The 21457-nt window shown below is 48.7% G+C and overlaps 2 protein-coding genes and 1 pseudogene across 4 annotated transcripts in view; 1 reads left to right on the plus strand and 2 right to left on the minus strand.

Moving 5' to 3' along the window:
- ATP6V1E1 (ATPase H+ transporting V1 subunit E1) overlaps positions 1-9941 on the minus strand; it is a 30351-nt gene extending 20410 nt beyond the window's left edge. The window contains exons 1-2 of the mRNA XM_039462386.2: positions 9776-9941; positions 1978-2043 (exon numbers count right to left, since the gene is read on the minus strand). Coding sequence (XP_039318320.1) covers positions 1978-2043; positions 9776-9808 — 99 coding nt within the window. The 5' untranslated portion in view covers positions 9809-9941. The remainder of the gene's footprint in view (positions 1-1977; positions 2044-9775) is intronic.
- A 6074-nt stretch (positions 9942-16015) lies between these two features.
- BCL2L13 (BCL2 like 13) overlaps positions 16016-21457 on the plus strand; it is a 78449-nt gene continuing 73007 nt past the window's right edge. Inside the window, exon 1 of one of the 3 annotated variants that reach the window (XM_074391055.1) lies at positions 16016-16171. The gene's annotated coding sequence lies outside the window, so the exon portion shown is untranslated. The remainder of the gene's footprint in view (positions 16172-21457) is intronic. The other 2 variants (XM_074391056.1, XM_003942696.4) reach the window with 2 other exon arrangements.
- LOC120361103 (small nucleolar RNA U13) lies at positions 18618-18728 on the minus strand (annotated as a pseudogene).

A 21457-nucleotide genomic window follows, 5' to 3' on the forward strand; every position in this document is an offset into this window, starting at 1 on the left:
ATTTTGTTTTATGTACTGATTTTTTTTTTCTTGAGACAGTCTTACTTTGTCACCCAGGCTGGATGGAGTACAGCGGTGCCATCTCGGCTCAATGCAACCTCTACCTCCTGAGTTCAAGCGATTCTCCCGTCTCAGCCTGCCAAGTAGCTGGAATTACAGGTGCGCATCGCCACACCCAACTAATTTTTGAATTTTTTTTTTTTTTTTTTTTTTGAGACAGAGTTTCACTCTTGTTACCCAGGCTGGAGTGCAATGGCGTAATCTCGGCTCACCGCAACCTCCGCCTCCTGGGTTCAGGCAATTCTCCTGCCTCAGCCTGCTGAGCAGCTGGGATTACAGGCATGCGCCACCATGCCCAGCTAATTTTTTGTATTTTTAGTAGAGACGGGGTTTCACTATGTTGACCGGGATGGTCTCGATCTCTTGACCTTGTGATCCACCCGCCTCAGCCTCCCAAAGTGCTGGGATTACAGGCTTGAGCCACCGCGCCCGGCCTTTTTTTTTTTTTTTGAGAGGGAGTTTCGCTCTTGTTACCCAGGCTGGAGTGCAATGGCGCGATCTCGGCTCACCGCAACCTCCGCCTCCTGGGCTCAGGCAATTCTCCTGCCTCAGCCTCCTGAGTAGCTGGGATTCCAGGCATGTGCCACCATGCCCAGCTCATTTTTTGTATTTTTAGTAGAGACGGGGTTTCACCATGTTGACCAGGATGGTCTCGATCTCTTGACCTCATGATCCACCTGCCTCGGCCTCCCAAAGTGCTGGGATTACAGGCTTGAGCCACCGCGCCCGGCTTAATTTTTGAATTTTTAATAGAGATGGGTTTTCACCATGTTGGCCAGGCTGGTCTTGAATTCCTGACCTCAGGTGATTCCCCCCAGCCTCAGCCTCTCAAAGGGCTGAGACTACATGCATGAGCCACCATGCCCACCCTACACTTTATTTTTTGCAATGAGCACAAATTAATGAAAAAGTAAAACAACAGAATACTACAACCTCCTCTAGCCACCCATCACAATTAGCCACAGTTGCTAAATATCTGAATTTTGGTTTCCATGAGAAAATGAATCATCCATTACTTTTCTACCCTTTAACATAAAATTTCAGGACACTTATTGTCAATCCCAATTAGAAAGAAAAAATTATTTTTTATTGTTAAAGACACAGACATTTCCAATGAAAAGTTATTAAGGTAAAAGTTTAAATAAAAATAATAACAAATAGGGCTGGGCATGGTGTTTCACACCTGTAATCCTAGCACTTTGGGAGGCCACAGCAGGTGATCACCTGAGCTCAGGAGTTTGAGATCAGCCTAATCAAGACGGTGAAACCCTACCTCCGCTAAAAATACAAAAATTAGTGAGGCATGGTGGTGCACGCCTGTAGTCCCAGCTACTCGGGAGGCTGAGGCAGGAGAATCGCTTGAACCTGGGAGGTGGAGGTTGCAGTGAGCTGAGACACTGCCACTGCACTCCAGCCTGGCGACAGACTGAAACTTCATCTCAAAAACAAACAGCCAGGTGCGGTGGCTCACGCCTGTAATCCCAGCACTTTGGGAGGCCGAGGCAAGTGGATCACAAGGTCAGGAGTTCGAGACCAGCCTAGCCAAAATGTTGAAACCCCGTCTCTATTAAAAATACAAAAATTAGCTGGGCATGGTGTCACATGCCTGTAATCTCAGCTACTCAGGAGGCTGAGGCAGGAGAATCGTTTGAACCTGGGAGGCGGAGGTTGCAGTGAGCCGAAATTGCACCGTTGCACTCCAGCCTGGGTGACAAGAGTGAGACTCGGTCTCAAAAAAAAAAAAAAACAAAAGAGAGAAAGAGAGAGAGAGAAAAAAGAGAGAGAGCGAGAGAGAGAGAAGAGACATTTTTATCAGTCCTTTGCAATCTGTTGCTAAACAAGTTTACTAACAATATTATTTAGCAAAGCAAAACAGGAAACCTTGATAACTTCTTAAAACTAGAAAATGAATCTCACCTTTGCATCTATTTCTTCTGCTTTCTCATTGGCTTCTTGTTCAATGAAAGCCATCATATGCTTAATCTGTAAGGAAAAAACATTTTTTTTTTTTAATTCAACGAGATGAAAATATATTTTCTGATTCACTGAACAATCAATGACAGGTAGGTGCAGCGACTCAAACCCATAATCCTACCACTCTGGGGGGCCAAGGAGCGAGCACTGCTCTACGCTAGGCGTTGGAGACTAGTCCAGACACCACAGTGATGCCCCATCTCTACTAAAATTAAAAATCAGCTGCTTACTGCATGCATACTGTGCCAGGCACTGAGTACAAGGATGAACGAGACCATTTCCACTCTCAGGAAGTGGATCTTTTTAGATCTCAGGATCTAAAATGTGTTCTAGCAAATGCACCAGATACACCGTTCAACAACACAGATAAGCAGGACATTTATCCTCCTCTCAGGGGACCTGGAATACAAGGGAGAAGTGCTACATGCCTCTGTCCATTTCATATCCCTTACACTTTCAGCTTTCTCACTTTTCTCTTAACACTGCCATCTGGCGTGTACCCTTCTCTGCACTCCAATGACAGTTCTCTCATCAAGTGACAATCTCCTTGCCTCCTGATCTTGGCCTTCTCTTATTTGATCTTTCAGCAGCAGTTGATGTGATGACCAAATTACCCTTAACAACCTTCCCTTTGCTTCCATGACTTCCTCCTTTGGAGTCTTCCTTTGGGGCCATACCCTTCTACTCTGCCTCCTAAACAGCTCTTTTTGAATATCTTACTCATAGAAATCTAAATTCAAGGCCGGGCATGGTGGCTCACGCCTGTAATCCCAGCATTTTGGGAGGCTGAGGTGGGTGGATCACTTCAGGTCAGAAGTTCAAGACCAGCCTGACCAACATGGTGAAACCCTGTCTCTCAAATAAAATAAAAGAGAGAAAGAAATCTAAATTCAACACATTCACTATTGAACTGCTCACCACTCCTCTCCCACTTCTCACTTTGAGCTCTCTCAGGGATTAGCACCAAGCCCCAACTGTGACTCTTCTTCCTACCTCAGTCTTTACAGCCAACCAATGGCCAAGTCCTATCAATTTTCTCCTAACACGTCTTTACCTTGCCCACCTTGCTGCATCCTCAAAGCCGCTAGCATAGTCCTGGCCATCACCAACTCTCAGCAGAATGACTACAACAGCTTCCAAGTTTGTATTCCTGCCACTGTTCTTTTTTTTTATTTTTGAGATGGAGTCTCACTGCGTTGCCCAGGCTGGAGTGCACTGGCGCAACCTCAGTTCACTGCAACCTCCACCTCCCGGATTCAAGTGATTCTCCTGCTTCAGCCTCCTGTGTAGCTGTGATTAGAGGTGTGCACCACCACACCTGGTGAACCTTTTGTATTTTTAGTAGAGTTTCACCATATTGATCAGGCTGGTCTCGAACTCCTGATCTTGTGATCCACCTGCCTCGGCCTCCCAAAGTGCTGGGATCACAGGTGTGAGCCACTGCACCAGCCTATTTCTTTTTTTGGAGATGGAGTCTCACTGTCACCAGGCTGGAGTGCTGTGGTCCAATCAGCCTCCCTAATTACTGGGACTACAGGCGCACACACCATGCACAGCTAATGTTTGTATTTTTAGTAGAGACGGGGTTTCACCATTTTGGCCAGGATGGTCTAGAACTGAGCTCAAGTGATCTCTTGACCTTGTGATCCGCCCACCTCAGCCTCCGAAAGTGCCTGGCCTAGCACCAAATCTTAAAGAAAACATATAGGGAGACCAAGGCAGGCAGATAACCTGAGGTCGGGAGTTCAAGACCAGCCTCACTAACATGGTGAAACCTGGTGTCTACTAAAAATAGAAAAAATTAGCTGGGCATGGTGGCGCATGCCTTGTAATTTCAGCTACTCAGGAGTATGAGAAAGAAGAATCACTTGAACCTGGGAGGCAGAGGTTGTGGTGAGCCAAGATTGTGCCATTGCACTCCAGCCTGGGCAACAAGAGGGAAACTGTCTCAAAACACAAAACAAAACACATAAGATGGTTTCAGAAAGGACAGATTTGCTTGTTTTATGGGAAATCTCAGAGCCGCCCTTTTTTTCTTCATTTGGTAGCTGAGTTGCTACACACTCGGGGGATTCCAACTTCCATGGCCACCATCGTCTTTCCAACCTACTTTTGAGAAGCCAAAGAGTTACGACAATCAAACTCATTTTACAGATCACAATGTACTTACAAAACCTTGAGTCTTGAAATATTTGGAGTACGTGATCCAGACCTACATGTGTGGAAAATCGCTGACCTTCCTTAAAAGATCAGTCCCATAAATGTGGGAGTGTGAGGTGGGGGGTCATGGTAATGGTGTCTACTAGTATAGTCTGAAGTCTCGCTGAACTTACTCTATCTGGAATTTTAAAAGTAATTTAGGCCGGGCGCAGTGGCTCAAGCCTGTAATCCCAGCACTTTGGGAGGCCGAGGCGGGTGGATCACGAGGTCAAGAGATGGAGACCATCCTGGTCAACACGGTGAAACCCCGTCTCTACTAAAAATACAAAAAATTAGCTGGGCATGGTGGCGCGTGCCTATAATCCCAGCTACTCAGGAGGCTGAGGCAGGAGAATTGCCTGAACTCAGGAGGCGGAGGTTGCGGTGAGCCGAGATCGCGCCATTGCACTCCAGCCTGGGTAACAAGAGCGAAACTCCGTCTCAAAAAAAAAAAAAAAAAGTAATTTAACTAGCTGGAAGTGGTGGCTCATGCCTGTAATTCCAGCACTTTGGGAGGCCAAGGCAGGTGGGTGGATCATAAGGTCAGCAGTTTGAGACCAGCCTAACCAACATGGTGAAACCCCACCTCTACTAAAAATACAAAAATTAGCCAGGCGTGGTGGCGGTCTCCTATAATCCCAGGTACTCAGGAGGCTGAGACAGGAGAATCCTTGAACTCAAGAAGTGGAGATTGCTATGAGCTGAGATTGCACCACTGCACTCCAGCCTGGGCAACACAGTGAGACTCTGTCTTAAAAAAAAAAAAGGTCATTTATCTAAATACAGTAATCAAAACTGGTGTTTATAAATACTACAAGTTTGGCCTTTAAAGGTGAACCCTGATTCAAACCTGGATTATATGCCTTTAGCACTCTGCTGAACCCGCGGATACAAGATTTCACCAGAACAGCACAGCCTAGAACAAACTGTACTTATTCTAACCCAGATCAAAAAGCCTGTTTACAGTTAACATGATCATATTCTTTAAGAGTTCCAAAAATAGATATAGCCAACTCCTTAAGGACATTTAACTTCACCCCTAAGGCAGAAAATTTGACCTTTAAAAAACAGTTTCTGTTGGGCACAGCGGCTCTCTCCTATAATCCCAGGACTTTGGGAGGCCGAGGCAGGTGGATCACCAGGTCAAGAGATCGAGACCATCCTGGTCAACATGGTGAAACCCTGTCTCTACTAAAAATACAAAAATTAGCTGGGCATGGTGGCGCGCACCTGTAGTCCCAGCTACTCAGGAGACTGAGGCAGAATTGCTTGAACCCAGGAGGCGAAGGTTGTGGTGAGCCGAGATCATGCCATTGCACTCCAGCTTGGGTAACAAGAGTGAAACTCCGTCTCAAAAAAAAAAAAAAATAGGCCAGTCTAATGCTTATAATCCCAGCATTTTGGTGGTCAAGGCCAGTGGATCACCTGAGATCGGGAGTTTAAGACCAGCCCGGCCAACATAGCAAAACGCCACCTGTACTAGAAATACAAAACAATTAGCCAGGCGTGGTGGCACACACCTGTAGTCCCAGCTACTGGAGAGACTAAGAATCACTTGAACCAAGGAGGCAGAGGTTGCAGTGAGCTGAGACCATGCCACTGCACTCCAGCCTGGGCCACAGAGTGAGAGTCCATTTCTTTTTTTTTTTTTTTTTTGAGATGGAGTTTTGCTCTTGTTACCCAGGCTGGAGTGCAATGGCGCGATCTTGGCTCACGGAAACCTCCGCCTCCTGGGTTCAAGCAATTCTCCTGCCTCAGCCTCCTGAGTAGCTGGGATTACAGGCATGCGCCACCACGCCCAGCTAATTTTTTGTATTTTTAGTAGAGACGGGGTTTCACCATGTTGACCAGGATGGTCTCGATCTCTTGACCTCGTGATCCACTCACCTCGGCCTCCCAAAGTGCTGGGATTACAGGCTTGAGCCACCGCGCCCGGCGAGACTCCATTTCAAGAAAAAAAAATTGATCTAGATTCCAAGGAACTATGACTTACACTAGTTTTTCCTATAGAAACCTTAGTCTCCGCCAGGCGCGGTGGCTCAAGCCTGTAATCCCAGCACTTTCGGAGGCCGAGGCGGGTGGATCACGAGGTCAAGAGATGGAGACCATCCTGGTCAACATGCTGAAACCCCATCTCTACTAAAAATACAAAAATTAGCTGGGCATGGTGGCACGTACCTGTAATCTCAGCTACTCGGTTGGCTGAGGCAGGAGAATTGCCTGAACCCAGGAGGTGGAGGTTGCGGTGAGCTGAGATCGCACCATTGCACTCCAACCTGGGTAACGAGAGCAAAAACTCCATCTCAAAAAAAAAAAAAAAAAAAAGAAACCTTAGTCTCCAGTGTGTTATGACAAGGAGGGAAGAAAACAAACAAGAGGGAGAGAATTAGTACTGTGACCACTAAGAGTATATGGAGGGCATTTTACTTTTCCACTGCATCAAGCTTTTCTTCTTTTTTTTTAAGACAGAGTTTCGCTGGAGTGCAGTGGCGTGAGCCTGGCTCACTGCAACTTCCGCCTCCCGGGTTCAAGCAATGTTCCTGCCTCAGCCTCCCAAGTAGCTGGGACTACACGCACGTGCCACTACACCCAGCTAATTTTTGTATTTTTGTATTTTTTTTTTTTTTTTTTAGTAGAGACGGGGTTTCACCATGTTGGCCAGGATGGTCTCAATCTCTTGACCTGGTGATCTGCCCATGTCAGCCTCCCAAAGTGTTGGGATTACAGCCGTGAGCCGCAGCGCCCGGCCATCACTTTTCTTCTATTGAAAACCAGAAGAAGCAGTGAAAAAGGTTTTTAACAAAGCCCTTATTGTTCTGTAAGAATATTCTACTTCTTAAACTTCTCCACAGACACTATTTTTATCATCTCTATTTCCCCTTTGGGATTAGCAGGAGAACCATAAAATGAAGAAGAAATAGGGATGAAGAAATAGGCACTTCCTAGTGCCTCTTAGGTAAAGAATAAAATGAAAAGACATTTTCAAAAAATGGAAACATCGAAGAAAAAACATTTTCTTTTTTTGAGACAGTTTCACTCTTGTTGCCCAGGCTGGAGTACAGGAGTGCAATCTCAGCTCACTGCAGTCTCCTGGGTTCAAGCAATTCTCCTGCCACAGCCTCCTGAGTAGCTGGGATTACAGGCACGTGCCACAACGGCCAGCTAATTCTGTATTGTTAGTAGAGACGAGGTTTCTCCATGTTGGTCAGGCTGGTCTGGAACTCCCAACCTCAGGTGATCCGCCCACCTCAGCCTCCCAAAGTGCTGGGACTAGAGCCATGAGCCACTATGAGTCACCACACTCTGGCTGGGGAAACATCTATTGCTCAACTCAGAAGATTCATAAGACAGTGAGTATGCTTTAGTAAGAGAATTTTCCGAGCACAGTACTTCAGAAAACAATAGGCTTAGTTCTCTAAATTATGTGCAAATTAAACTGCAGCCTTAAACTTCCTTCTCTGGAAAATCCGCAATGTGACTACTAAATGCAAAGATTCCAGTTTCAGGTATCTACTGACAGGATACATGGAAAGCGCTTTTTCTTATATTAGTTACAGGCTTATAAACTGCTACTCTATTCCTCTGGGAATCTTGTGCATTACAAAATTCTTAATACCTACAGACTTGAAGGAATGGCACTCACAAACAAACAAAACAAACGAAGCAAGTTTCCCAGGACTGATTACACACTTTCAAAACTGATGTGGGTTCACAACTTCCATAACAACTTTTCCCCATTAACTCTGATTGATCTACTAGGTGCCAAACATGGTTAGGCACTGAGGCTCATAAAAAGAGGTCCTGCATTTCACACATTTTTATTTAATTTTATGTTGTAGAGATAGCGTCTTGCTCTGTCGCCTAGGGTGGACCACAGTGGGAAGATCATAGCTCACTGCCTCGACCTCCTGGGCTCCAATGATTCTCCAGCATCACCCTCCTTAGTAGCTAGGAACACAAGCGCGCCACACCACGCCCAGCTAATTATTATTATTATTATTTATTTATTTTAGTTTTTTTTTTTTTTGAGACGGAGTCTGGCTCTGTTGCCCATGCTGGAGTGCAATGGCGCCATCTCGGCTCACCACGATCTCCACCTCCCGGGTTCAAGAGACTCTCCTGCCTCCACCTCCCTAGTAGCTGGGATTACAGGGATGCGCCACCACAACCCACTAATTTTGCATTTTTAGTAGAGGCTGGTCTCCAGCTCCTGACCTCGGGTAATCCAACCTCCTCAGCCTCCTAAAGTGCTGGGATTACAAACAAGAGCCACTGCGCCCGGGCTCGGCCTGTATCTCACAAATTTTAACATACACATTAGTGGGAGACCAACCGTTACAACCCATTACGATAGAGGAGACTCCCCCCAAAATAAAGATTTACAGTTCAGGCCAAGCGCTGCGGCTCACGCCTGTAATCCCAGCTCTTAGGGAGGCAGAGGCGGGAGGATAGCTTGAGTTCCAGAGTTCGAGACCCGCTTGGGCAATATATAGAGACCCCGTTCTCCACAAAAAGGAAAAAACAGAAAGACTCCCCCACACCAAAAAAAAAAAAAAAAAAAAAAAAAAAAAAGGCCGGGCGCGGTGGCTCAAGCCTGTAATCCCAGCACTTTGGGAGGCCGAGGCGGGTGGATCACAAGGTGAAGAAATCGAGACCGTCCTGGTCAACATGGTGAAACCCAGTCTCTACTAAAAATACAAAACATTAGCTGGGCATGGTGGCGCGTGCCTGTAATCCCAGCTACTCAGGAGACTGAGGCAGGAGAATTGCCTGAACCCAGGAGGCGGAGGTCGCGGTGAGCCGAGATCGCGCCATGGCACTCCAGCCTGGGTAACAAGAGCGAAACTCCGTCTCAAAAAAAACAAAAAAACAAAAAAACCACTAACAGTTTATAAAGGCCAGACGCAGTGGCTCACGCCTGTAATCCAAGCACTTTGTGAGGCCGGGGGGGGGGGGGGGGGGGGGCGGAACACCTGAAGTCAGGAGTTCGAGACCAGCCTGGCCAACACGGTGAAAACACGCCTCTACTAAAAACACAAAAAATACAAAAATCAGCCGGGCGTGGGGCGCGCGCCTGTCATCCCAGCTTCTCGGGAGGCTGAGGCAGGAGGACTGCCTGCACCCGGAAGGCGGAGGTTGCGGTGAGCCGAGATCACTCCATTGCGCTCCAGCCTGGGCGACAGAGCTGGCTGGAAGCAGGTCTCTTTCCTACGCGTGGTTTCTTTCCTGGTTTCTTTCCTATCATAGGCCTTAACCACGGCCCTCGGGAGAAAAAAAGTGACGAGGCTGTTTTCCCTTTTTTTTTTTTTTTTTGAGGCGGCGCGCAGGCAAGCGGGCAGTGCGCGAGACCCGGGCAGAGGTCACGAGGGAGCAGCGGAGCAGATCTGCCTCCTCAGGCCGACCTCTGGGGCCAGGCGACGTGGGGCAAGGGGCCTTCCCGCGGCACCTGGGCGGCTCACGGCCCGCGGCCTCCGCAGGCCGGGCTCCAGCCCACCCCCGGGACCGGCGCCGCGGCTTCGCGAGACCGAGCCCAGCCCCTCACCTGCTTTTGCACGTCAGCATCGCTGAGAGCCATGGCGAGAGCAACGCTAGGCCGGCGAGCAGCAGGCGCGAGCTGAGCCGTGAAGGGCGAGGAAGGAGGAATGGCAGAACCAGCCCTCGCGCGCAGCTCTGGCTCCTTTACTTTATAACCGCGCTGCCGGTTCCGGCCACGTGACTGCGCATCGTCCACATGACCCTTCGTAGCCAATCAGAAGAGGGCGACGTCCAGGAAGTCCCGCCCTGCCGCGGCTGGTGGGCGCGCGCTCGGGCGGACACGCCTGCGCTTCCGTCTACGCAGGTAGCTCGTGACCTGACCTGGGTGTTTTCCTGGGGTCCTGGGTGGGAAAAAGGAAAGATGAGGCGTTCCTCTATCTGAAATTAGTCGAGCTGTTGTGAGGAGTACTGGTTAGGTATATTGGAGGATGCGCCTTTATTGAAATGTTTCTCATAATTACAGTGGTATGGGTGCAGGGGAGGGAGATCACAGAGGTCCAATGTCGTTTTATTAATGCCAATCAAGGGTACACGATTTTTGGCTGGGTGTGGTGGCTCATGCCTGCGATCCTGGCACTTTGGGGAACCGAGGCGGGTGTATCGCTTGACCTCGGGTTCGAGACCAGCCTGGGCAACATAGAAACCCAGTTTCTTCCAAAAAGGAAAAAAAGGCGGGCGGGGGGGGCTGTATCATGATTTCTGACTGCTTATTCAACCATGATTCCATGGGTAAAGTAGGGTTTGTAGGTTTCTCCACGCTGAAGTTACTTTTTTTTTTTTTTTTTTGAGACAGAGTTTCGCTCTTGTTACCCAGGCTGGAGTGCAATGGCGCGATCTCGGCTCACCGCAACCTCCGCCTCCTGGGTTCAGGCAATTCTCCTGCCTCAGCCTCCTGAGTAGCTGGGATTACAGGCACGTGCCACCACGCCCAGCTGATTTTTTGTATTTTTAGTAGAGACGGGGTTTCACCATGTTGACCAGGCTGGTCGCGATCTCTTGACCTCGTGATCCACCCGCCTCGGCCTCCCAAAGTGCTGGGATTACAGGCTTGAGCCACCGCGCCCGGCCTGAAGTTACTCTTTTAGCCCAAAGCCCACACTTAGGGAGTGGGGAGCTAGGCATAACTTCCTCATTAGGGTGGAGCAGCTACATAATTTATTTGGAACTTCCCTGAAATGGTCTATGTATTTTTCAACAGCCTTCCCAGGTCCCATTTAGAGGAATCTTAGGGCAGAACCCCCTCCAGACTCATTTGCTTTTTGTTCGGATTTACCTCAAGGCCCCGTTTTTTCCCTGAAACTACCAAAGGGAAAAACTTTTGAAAATTCCTCTATCTTTAGGATAGACTGACTCTTAATAGTAGAATAAGGGACCAAATCGCACGTCCACTTTTTTCTGGCTTATGTTTTTTTTCTGGCTTTGATCTGGCGTACGTTTCTAAACCATTTCTCAGCCTATGCAGATCGTTTTTCTTTTCTTTTTTTTTTTTTTTTGAGATGGCAGTCTCACTCTGTCACGTAGGCTGGAGTGCAATGGTGCGATCTCGGCTCACTGCAACCTCTGCCTCCTGGATTCAAGCAATTCTCCTGCCTCAGCCTCCCTAGCAGCTGGGATTACAGATATGTGCTACCACACTGATTTTTGTGTTTTTAGTAGAGACAGGGTTTCACCACGTTGGCCAGGCTAGTCTCAAACTCGTGGCCTCAGATGATCCACCCACACTGGCCTCCCCAAAGTGCTGGGATTACAGGTGTGGGCCACCGTGCCCAGCCATGTGTGATCATCTCTATGATTTTTTTTTTTTTTGAGACATCATCTCTACAAAAAAACAAAAAATTATCCATCTAATTGATGTTGGCAGGTGCCTATAGTCACAGGCACATACATGGGAGGCTAAGGTGGGAGGCTCAATGACTTGAGCCGAGGAAGTAGAGGTTGCAGTGAGCCAAGATTGCACCACTGCCCTCCAGCCTGGGCAACAGAGTGAGACCCTGTCTAAAACACACACACACACACACAAAATGTGCGGCCTGGCCTTACTCCACCACTTTTTTTTTCTTTTTTTTTGAGACAGAGTTTCACTCTTGTTACCCAGGCTGAAGTGCAATGGCACAATCTCGGCTCACCACAACCTCCGCCTCCTGGGTTCAGGCAATTCTCCTGCCTCAGCCTCCTGAGGAGCTGGGATTACAGGCACGCGCCACCATGCCCAGCTTCTTCTCTGTTGCCAGGCTGGAGTGGTGCAGTGGCTCGATCTCGGCTCACTGCAACCTCCCAGGTTCAGGTTATTCTCCTCCCTCAGCCTCCCGAATGGCTGGGACTACAGGCGTACACCACCATGCCCAGCTAATTTTTTTTATTTTTAGTAGAGACGGGGTTTCATCACGTTGGCCAGGATGTTCTCAATCTCTTGACCTTGTGATCCGCCTGCCTAGGCCTCCCAAAGTGCTGGGATTACAGGCATGAGCCACTGTGCCTGGCTGCAGTTTACTTATTTTTATTTTGAGACATTAGAAAATAGGAAAAAAACACACAAAAAATAAATATTCCCATGCCGTGTACCACTACCCAAAATTAACAATTAACATTTGTCACATTTACTTTAAGACTTCATATGAAAAATAGGCCGGGCGCGGTGGCTCAAGCCTGTAATCCCAGCACTTTGGGAGGCCGAGGTGGGTGGATCACGAGGTCAAGAGATCGAGACCATCCTGGTCAACATGGTGAAACCCCGTCTCTACTAAAAATACAATAAAACTAGCTGGGCATGGTGGCACGTGCCTGTAATCCCAGCTACTCAGGAGGCTGAGGCAGGAGAATTGCCTGAACCCAGGAGGCGGAGGTTGCGGTGGGCCGAGATCGCGCCATTGCACTCCAGCCTGGGTACCAAGAGCGAAACTCCGTCTCAAAAAAAAAAAAGAAAAAGAAATCATAGGCATGGTTACTCTCCGCTTTTGCCACACCTACTCCTCCCCCATGTTAGTTCCTCTGTAAAACTCCCATTTTTTGCAGTTTTGCTGATTCACCGATGAACAGGCCAGGTCCTGTCTGAAAAGAATGTGGTAAGCTTTACAGAGATAACCTCTGGAGGGAAAGTTGTTATGAGTATGTGCAAAGATGAGCGGGTTGGTAGCTTTACAAATCCAATTTTCTCCTGCACTCTTAGGTCCTGTGGAGACACTTTAAAACATTTTCAGCGAGGTTGCAAAAAAACTCCACTCCTAGATAAGCCTATCCATTTGTGGCTTCACCGAAATCACTGGTCTAGATTCCTTTCAGGTTAGTCAGAATGAGATCGTTCACGGGCTCTCACCTACTCCCAGGCTGGTTTACTAGATACTGAATCAGCTGGTTAGATAAGCGAACTCTTGGACACAGCGGGAAAGACAAGTAAATGTACATCAGCTGTCTTTAAATGTTGAGCAAATACCTTTTTTTTTTGAGACGGAGTTTCGCTCTTGTTACCCAGGCTGGAGTGCAATGGCGCGATCTCAGCTCACTGCAACCTCCGCCTCCTGGGTTCAGGCAATTCTGCCTCAGCCTCCTGAGTAGCTGGGATTACAGGCACGTGCCACCATGCCCAGCCAGCTTTTTGTATTTTTAGTAGAGACGGGGTTTCACCACGTTGACCAGGATGGTCTCGATCTCTTGACCTCGTGATCCACCCGCCTCGGCCTCCCAAAGTGCTGGGATTACAGGCTTGAGCCACCGCGCCCGGCGCTTTTTTTTTTTTCCTTTGAGACAGAGTTTTGCTCTTGTTGCCCAGGCTGGAGGGCAGTGGTGGGATCTTGGCTCACCGCAACCTCCGCCTCCCAGGTTCAAGCAATTCTCCTGCCTCAGACTCTCCAGTAGCTGGTATTATAGTCAGGTGCCTGGCTAATTTTGTATTTTTAGCAGAGATGGGTTTTCTCCATGTTGGTCAGGCTGGTCTGGAACTCGCAACCTCAGGTGATCCGCCCGACCTCAGGCTGGTCTGGAACTGCTGACCCGAGGTGAATCCCAAAGTGCGGGGATTACAGGAATGAGTCGCTGCGCCGGGCATTGACGTTTTGTTCTTGTTGCCCAGGCTGGAGTGCAATAGCAAGATCTTGGCTCACTGTAACCTCTGCCTCCCGGGCTCAAGCGATTCTCTTGCCTTAGCCTCCCAAGTAGCTGGGATTACAGGTGCATGCTACCACATCCAGATAATTTTTTGTATTTTTAGTAGAGACCAGGTTTCACCATGTTGGCCAGGCAGGTCTTGAACTCCTGACCTCAAGTGATCCATCCACCTTAGCTTCCCAAGGTGCTGGGATTACCGGAGTGAGCCACAGTGCCAAGTTTTATTTTTCGTTTTTCTTTTGCTCAACAGAATGTTTGAGATTAGTCTTATTGTCATATATATTGAACAGTTCATTTTTGTTTCATTGCTGAGTAATTTCCATTGTGTGAATAAATCTACATGTCAGAAAGTCAATGTCACAGTAAAAAGACCAGGAGAGTCAGCTGGGTGAGGTAGCTCAGGTCTGTAATAGCAGCACTTTGAGAGGTTGAAGTGGGTGGATCACCCGAGGTCAGGAGTTCCAGACCAGCCTGACCGACATGGAGAAAACCCATCTCTGCTAAAAATACAAAATTAGCCAGCCAGGCACCTAACTATAATCCCAGCTACTTGAGAGTCTGAGGCAGGAGAATCACTTGAACCCGGGAGGTGGAGGAAGCGGTGAGCCAAGATGGTACCACCGTACTCTAGCCTGGTGAGAGACTCTGTCTTAAAAAAAAAAAAAAAAAAAAAAAGACCGGGAGACTCATAAAAGATTAGTCCAAATTCATTCAGTCAGTGCATGAAATTAGATCCTGCCGCAAAATTTTAAAAGTCAAAAAAACTATGAAATATATGATTTGGACAACTGGGGAAATTTAAATATGGGATTGTTATTAGGTAGTTAGTTTTTTTTTTTTTTTTTTTTTTTACAAATTCATTACAGACGCGAGCCACTGCGCCCAGCCTGTACTATTAGTTTTCCAAGGTCACTAAGCCTTTCCTTTGCAAAACTTTATGTATACACTAATGGCACCATCCTTTTTTCAGTCACTTGGGCTTATTAAAAAGCATCCTGTGGCACTAGCCCCACAATAGCCGTTCAACGCTTATAATTTTATTTAGAATAGCTTTGTTGAGGCCGGGTGCAGTGGCTCACGCCTGTAATCCAGAACTTTGGGAGGCCGAGGCGGTGGATCATGAGGTCAGGAGTTCGTGGACCAGCCTAGCCAACAAGGTGCCAGACTGTGAGTCGGAAACAAACAGCCGGACGCGGTGGCTCACGCCTGTAATCCCAGCACTTTGGGAGGCCGAAGTCACGAGGTCAAGAGATCGAGACCATCCTGGTCAACATGGTGAAACCCCGTCTCTACTAAAAATACAGAAAATTAGCTGGGCATGGTGGCGCGTGCCTGTAATCCCAGCTACTCAGGAGGCTGAGGCAGGAGAATTGCCTGAACCCAGGAGGCGGAGGTTGCGGTGAGCCGAGATCGCGCCATTGCACTCCAGCCTGGGTAACAAGAGCGAAACTCCGTCTCAAAAAAAAAAAAAAAAAGACGTCCTTCTTGCCGTGGCGCCTCTGCTCAGGCGGTTCCCTTCGCCCTAGGACGTCCCCTCCCCGGAATTCCTTCCCAACCCTCAAGGACCATCTGCCCGACCAGTTGCGGACCCCGCCGCTGTCGTGACTGCGTGGACCAGGCGTCCCCGAACTTTTTACACAGGGGGCCAGTTGGCTGTCCCCCCGGCCGTCGGAGGGCCGCCGATGCTGTGCTCCTCCCACTGACCGCCCAGGAAAGAGGTGCCCGTTCCTGGCGTGCAGCGGGGGCCGATCGATGGCCTCGGGGGGCCGCACGCGGCCCGCGGGCCCTCGTTTGGGGACGCCCGGTGTAGACAGTTATCCGACCGGCTCCCTTGCAAGCACTTGAAACTCAACGCATGTCTGCGGAACTGAAGACAGCGTGCGCAGGCAGCAAGGCATCCTTTCCCGGAGTCGCCAGGCCTTCAGCAACGCGATCGGACGGTCACAACCCCAAACCCGCGACTCCGGAAATGACTGAGGAAACGGAACTTCCGGCACGTCAGCAATCACAGATTTCAGGGTTTGGCTCCTCAGGTCAGGTCTGCGCGGAGAGACCTCCAGGCCTCAGTGGTCCGTGCTTCCGCTCCGGCTGCCTGCCCCGCCCCTTCCGGCTCTCTGGCGCCCTGTGCCCGCCCCGACGCCGGCCGTGACGAAGGCACGCTGGGATGACCTCACCCTCCACCATGGCGGCGGCGGTAGATTAGGGCCGCGGGTCGGAGCAGCCGCCGCCGCTGGGACACCCTGTCGGAAGCCGCCGCCGCCGCCGCCTCTTTCACCTCTTCTGGGGCCGGGGCCAGGGCCAGGTGAGGGGAGTGGGGCTCCGGGAAGGCTGAGCTGGGTGAGGAGGCGGTTTTCACCTGGGTAGGAAGGTGCCCAGAGACCGTCTGGAGCCGCCGACTCCCCCGTGGTCCGCCGACGCGTGAGTGTGCGTGTGTGTGTCTGCAGCGGTGCTCCTTCGCCCCAAGGGGCTCGGAGCTCGGGGGTCCGCTTCGCCGGGACCGGGCGAGGGCTGCCGCAGGCGGAGGCGCTCGGCCCTGGCTCCACGCCGCTGCCCCTCCCCAGCTGCACGTGGAAAGCCCGGGTCCATTTTAGGGCCGGTCTCGGGCACGGTGACTTCTTTTTGGTCGAGGGAAAGGTTTTCATGCGGTTCGCTTAGAACACTTGAAGATGAGCTTCGTCAGCCTGAGCGGTGTCTTCTCAGAGATGGCGAGAAGTCGCGGTTCTTCACCTTAATTCGCTGCTGTTTTCACACCCGTTATTTTTTCAGGAAAAACTGCGTTCTTGCCCTTGGAGGCAATACAGTTCACACGGACTCGTGTTGCGCCTTTGGTTTCTCCCCCCGCCGTTCTTTAAAGATCCCGTTTCTTGCCTCCTGCCTGACTTGTCGAGTGGAGGCTCTAACCCAGCGTTGAAAATCGGACGATCTGGCCAGGTGTTCACAGGCTGTTGGCTGATAGCGTTGGTTAGCGCCCGGCCACTCCCTGCACAAGTGTGTTTATCCAAAATAGCTATCTCACTGTCTCCGTTTAGAAGTTGTGAACTAAGCTGACCGCTCTCCCTCCTCACTTTTTTTCTTTTTTGTTCCGTAAAACAAAGCAAAAACTTTTTTGGCGACACTGTAAGATTTCCCCTGGAGGTTTATTATAAACCAGAATGTGGCTCTCTGCTCTGACTTGTGTGACCTTGGATGGGTGGCCACACCCTTTGGATATCTTCTCTTTTTTTTTTTCGGGTTGAGACTTGAGTTTCCCTCTCGTTTGCCCAGGCTGGAGTGCGATGGCACGATGTTGGCTCACCGCAACTTCCGCCCGCTGGGTTCAAGCCATTCTCCTGCCTCAGTCTCCGGAGTAGCTGGGATTACAGGCATATGCCACCACGCCCGGCTAATTTTTTTATTTTTTATTTTAGTTTTTCTTTTTTCTTTAAAAAAAAAAAAAAAAAAAAAAGATTATTTCACCGAGCGCCCGCGGCTCACGGCATGTGGGCGCCGGCCACGCTTTTTGTAGTTTTAGTAGAGACAAGGTTTCACCATGTTGGTTAGGATGGCCTTGAACTCCCGACCTCAGGTGATCCTCCCGCCTCGGCCTCCCCAAGTACTGGGATTACAGGCGTGAGCCACCACACTGGGTGATAACCCTTTTTTTTTTTTTTATTTTTGAGACAGAGACTTGCTCTGCCGCCAGGGTGGAGTATAATGGCGCGATCTCGCCTCACTGCTCATTCCGCCTTCTGGGTTCAAACAGTTCCCCTGCTTCAGCCTCCCGAGTGGCTGGGATGGCTAGGTTTTTTTTTTTTTTCCTCTCCTCCATTTTAGTAGAGACGGGGTTTCACCATGTTGGCCAGGATGGTCTCGATCTCCTGACTTTTTTATCTCCCCCAAGTAGCTCCCCCCTGCCGTCTCTGCCTCACAAAGTGCTGGGATTACAGGTGTGAGTCACTGCATCTGGCCACCTTTATTTTTAACCCCCCCTCCCCCCGCCCACATATGAAGTATTCTTTACATTTTTAGCACTCCCCCCGCCCCAAACACACACACAAATGAAGTATTCTTCATTTGGTAATAGGGAGTTAAGGGTTTTGAAAATCTTTCTGCTCTGAATGGTTGGGTACTACTGTGTATTTTTTTTTTTTAATTCAAAAGACTCATTTTCTTTTTTTTTTTTTTTTGTGAGACTGAGACCCTGCGTAAAAATTATATATGTATTTATTATTAAATACATATATATTTTTTATTACGAAATACTTTAGGCATACAAAACACAAGTTTTAAACTTTCACTTAGTAGTTCCAGTCTGCATTTATTATTTTTCTTTTTTTGTTTTTTTTTTGAGCTGGAGTTTCGCTCTTGTTACCCAGGCTGGAGTGCAATGGCGCGATCTCGGCTCACCGCAACCTCCGCCTCCTGGGTTCAGGCAATTCTCCTGCCTCAGCCTCCCGAGTAGCTGGGATTACAGGCACATGCCACCATGCCCAGCTAATTTTTTTTGTATTTTTAGTAGAGATGGGGTTTCACCATGTTGACCAGGATGGTCTCGATCTCTTGACCTTGTGATCCGCCCGCCTCGGCCTCCCAAAGTGCTGGGATTACAGGCTTGAGTGACTGCGCCCGGCCTTATTATTTTTCAAATAGGATTTTGATTTGTATCTTATTCCAAGTTAATGGTCACCAAGTGTTCTTGTTTAATATATATACAGAATCGGGGTGGGTGCTCTCCTCAGAGTCGTTGATTTTTTTTTTTCTCTTTTTCCCCTCAGACGGTAATGTGCCAATGAGCCCATGAGGCAGCAAGGTTTGAGGGAGGCACGTGTTGTACATTAGCATCAAAACCTAGTCTTCTCGTTTATGAACCTCAAAGCAATCAGAGTAGCTGATTGTTTTAACAGCTTTATTGAAATATAATTCACATGCCATACGACTCAGCAGTTGTACAATTCAGTGCTTTTTAGTATATCCACAGAGTTGTGCAGCCACTACCACAGTCATTTTCATCACCTCTAAAAGAGACTCGCATAGCCATTAGCAGTCATTTTTTATTACTGGTCCCCATACCCCCCCACCCTTGAGCAACTACTGATCTACTTTCTGAGTCTACTGAGTTGCCTATTCTGGAGATTTCACATAAATGGGATCATATAACATGTGGCATTTTGTGTCTGGCTTTTTTTTTTTTTTTTTTTTTTCCCTGTTTCTGAGATGAAGTCTTGCTCTGTTGCCCAGGCTGGAGTGCAGTGGTGCAGTCTCGGCTCACTGCCTCCACCTCCTGGGGTTCAAGTGTTTCTCCTAACTCAGCCTCCTAAGTAGCTGGGATTGCAGGCTTGAGCCACCTCACCTGGCTAATTTTTGTGTTTTTAGTAGAGAAGGAGTTTTACCACGTTGGCCTCCCAAAGTGCTGGGATTGCAAGCATGAGCCAGCACACCTGGTCTGTCTGGCTTCTTTTACTTAGCATAATGTTTTCAGAGCTTATCTAAGATGTAGCATGTATAAATTATAATTATACATTATAATTTATTGCTGCATTATATTCCATTGTGTGGACACCACATTTTAAAAATCAGTTGGGCCGGGCGTGGTGGCTCACGCCTGTAATCCCAGCACTTGGGGAAGCCAGGGCAGGTAGATCACCAGGTCAGGAGATCGAGAGCATCCTGACCAACATGGTGAAACCCTGTCTTTACTAAAAATGCAAAAAATTAGCTGGGCATGTTGGTGCATGTCTGTAGTCCCAACTACTCCGGAGGCTGAGGCAGGGGAATCCCTTGAATCTGGGAGGCAGAGGTTGTAGTGAGCCAAGATTGCACCACTGCAGTCCAGCCTGGTGACAGAGTGAGACTCTGTCTCAAAAAGAAAATCAATTCATCGGCAGTTTTCATTTATTTGTTTTTTTGAGAAGGAGTTCGCTCTTGTTGCCCAGGCTGGAGTGCAATGATGTCTCACCTCAGCGTCCACTTCTGGATTCAAGCGATTTTCCTGCCTCAGCTTGCCAAGTAGCTGGGATCACAGGCATGTGCCACCACACCTGGCTAATTTTGTATTTTTATTAGAGATGGGTTTCTTTCTTCATGTTGGTCAGGCTGGTCTTGAACTCCTGACCTCAAGTGATCTGCCCGCCTCGGCCTCCCACCAAAGTGCTGGGATCACAGGTGTGTGCTACCACACCCGGGCATTTCATAGGTTTTTTTTTTTTTTTTTTTGAGATGGAGTTTTGCTCTTGTTGTTTAGGTTGGAGTGCAACCTCTGCCTCCCAGGTTCACATGATTCTCCTGCCTCAGTTTCCTTAGTAGCTGGGATTACAGGCATGTGCCACCACGCCCAGTTAATTTTTTGTATTTTTAGTAGAGACGGGATTTCTCCCTGTTGGTCAGGCTGGTCTGGCATTGCCAAACTCAAGTGATCCTCCCACCTAGGCCTCCCAGAGTGCTGGGATTACAGATATGAGCCACCGCCCCTGGCCTATACTTTTTTTTAGGACTATTTTACCTCCTTTCTTTCAGAGAAAGTCCTAGAATTTAATAGGAGCTGGTAAAGCATGGATTAGAGAATAGATAGGGGCTCATGTTAACTTCTGGAACTTAAAAAAAAGTTTCCTGTTCAAGCCACCAGTGAGTCATGAGACTAAAGCACTGATAGTAAAGAAACTTTATTTTTATTTTTTTATTTTTTAAATTTATTATTATTATTTTTTGAGACAGAGTCTTGCTCTGTCGCCAGGCGCCAGGCTCAAGTCCAGTGACGCAATCTTGGCTCACTGCAATCTCTGCCTCCCTGGTTCAAGCAATTCTCCTGCCTCAGCCTAACGAGTAGCTGGGACTACAGGCGCATGCCACCACACCCAGTTAATTTTTGTGTTTTTTAGTAGAGACGGAGTTTCACCGCGTTGGCCAGGATGCTCTCGATCTCTTGACCTCGTGATCCACCCGCCTCTGCCTCCCAAAGTGCTGGAATTACAGGCGTGAGCCACCGTGCCCGGTGGCCAAGAAACTTTATTAATGTTTTTCTTTTGTTGTGGTGATTTTGTTTGCTTCCTTTTTTTTTAGACAGTGTCTTGCTTTGTGGCCGGGCTGGAGTGCGGTGGTGCGATCTCGGCTCACTGTGACCTCTGCCTCCCGGTTCAAGTGATTCTCTTGCCTCAGCCTCCCGAATAGCTGGGACTACAGGAGCCTGCCATCATGCCTGGCTACTTTTTGTATTTTTTTTTTTTTCTTCTTTGAGACGGAGTTTCGCTCTTGTTACCCAGGCTGGAGTGCAATGGCACGATCTCGGCTCACCGCAACCTCCGCCTCCTGGGTTCAGGCAATTCTTCTGCCTCAGCCTCCTGAGTAGCTGGGATTACAGGCACGTGCCACCATGCCCAGCTAATTTTCTGTATTTTTAGTAGAGACGGGGTTTCACCATGTTGACCAGGATGGTCTCGATCTCTTGACCTCGTGATCCACCTGCCTCGGCCTCCCAAAGGGCTAGGATTACAGACTTGAGCCACCGTGCCCGGCCTACTTTTGTATTTTTAGTAGAGACGGAGTTTCACCATGTTGGCCGGGATAATCTCCATCTCTTGACGTCGTGATCCACCTATCTTGGCCTCCCAAAGTG

This window comes from Saimiri boliviensis, chromosome 21 (assembly GCF_048565385.1).
Source record: "Saimiri boliviensis isolate mSaiBol1 chromosome 21, mSaiBol1.pri, whole genome shotgun sequence".
Classification (NCBI taxonomy): Eukaryota; Metazoa; Chordata; class Mammalia; order Primates; family Cebidae; genus Saimiri; species Saimiri boliviensis.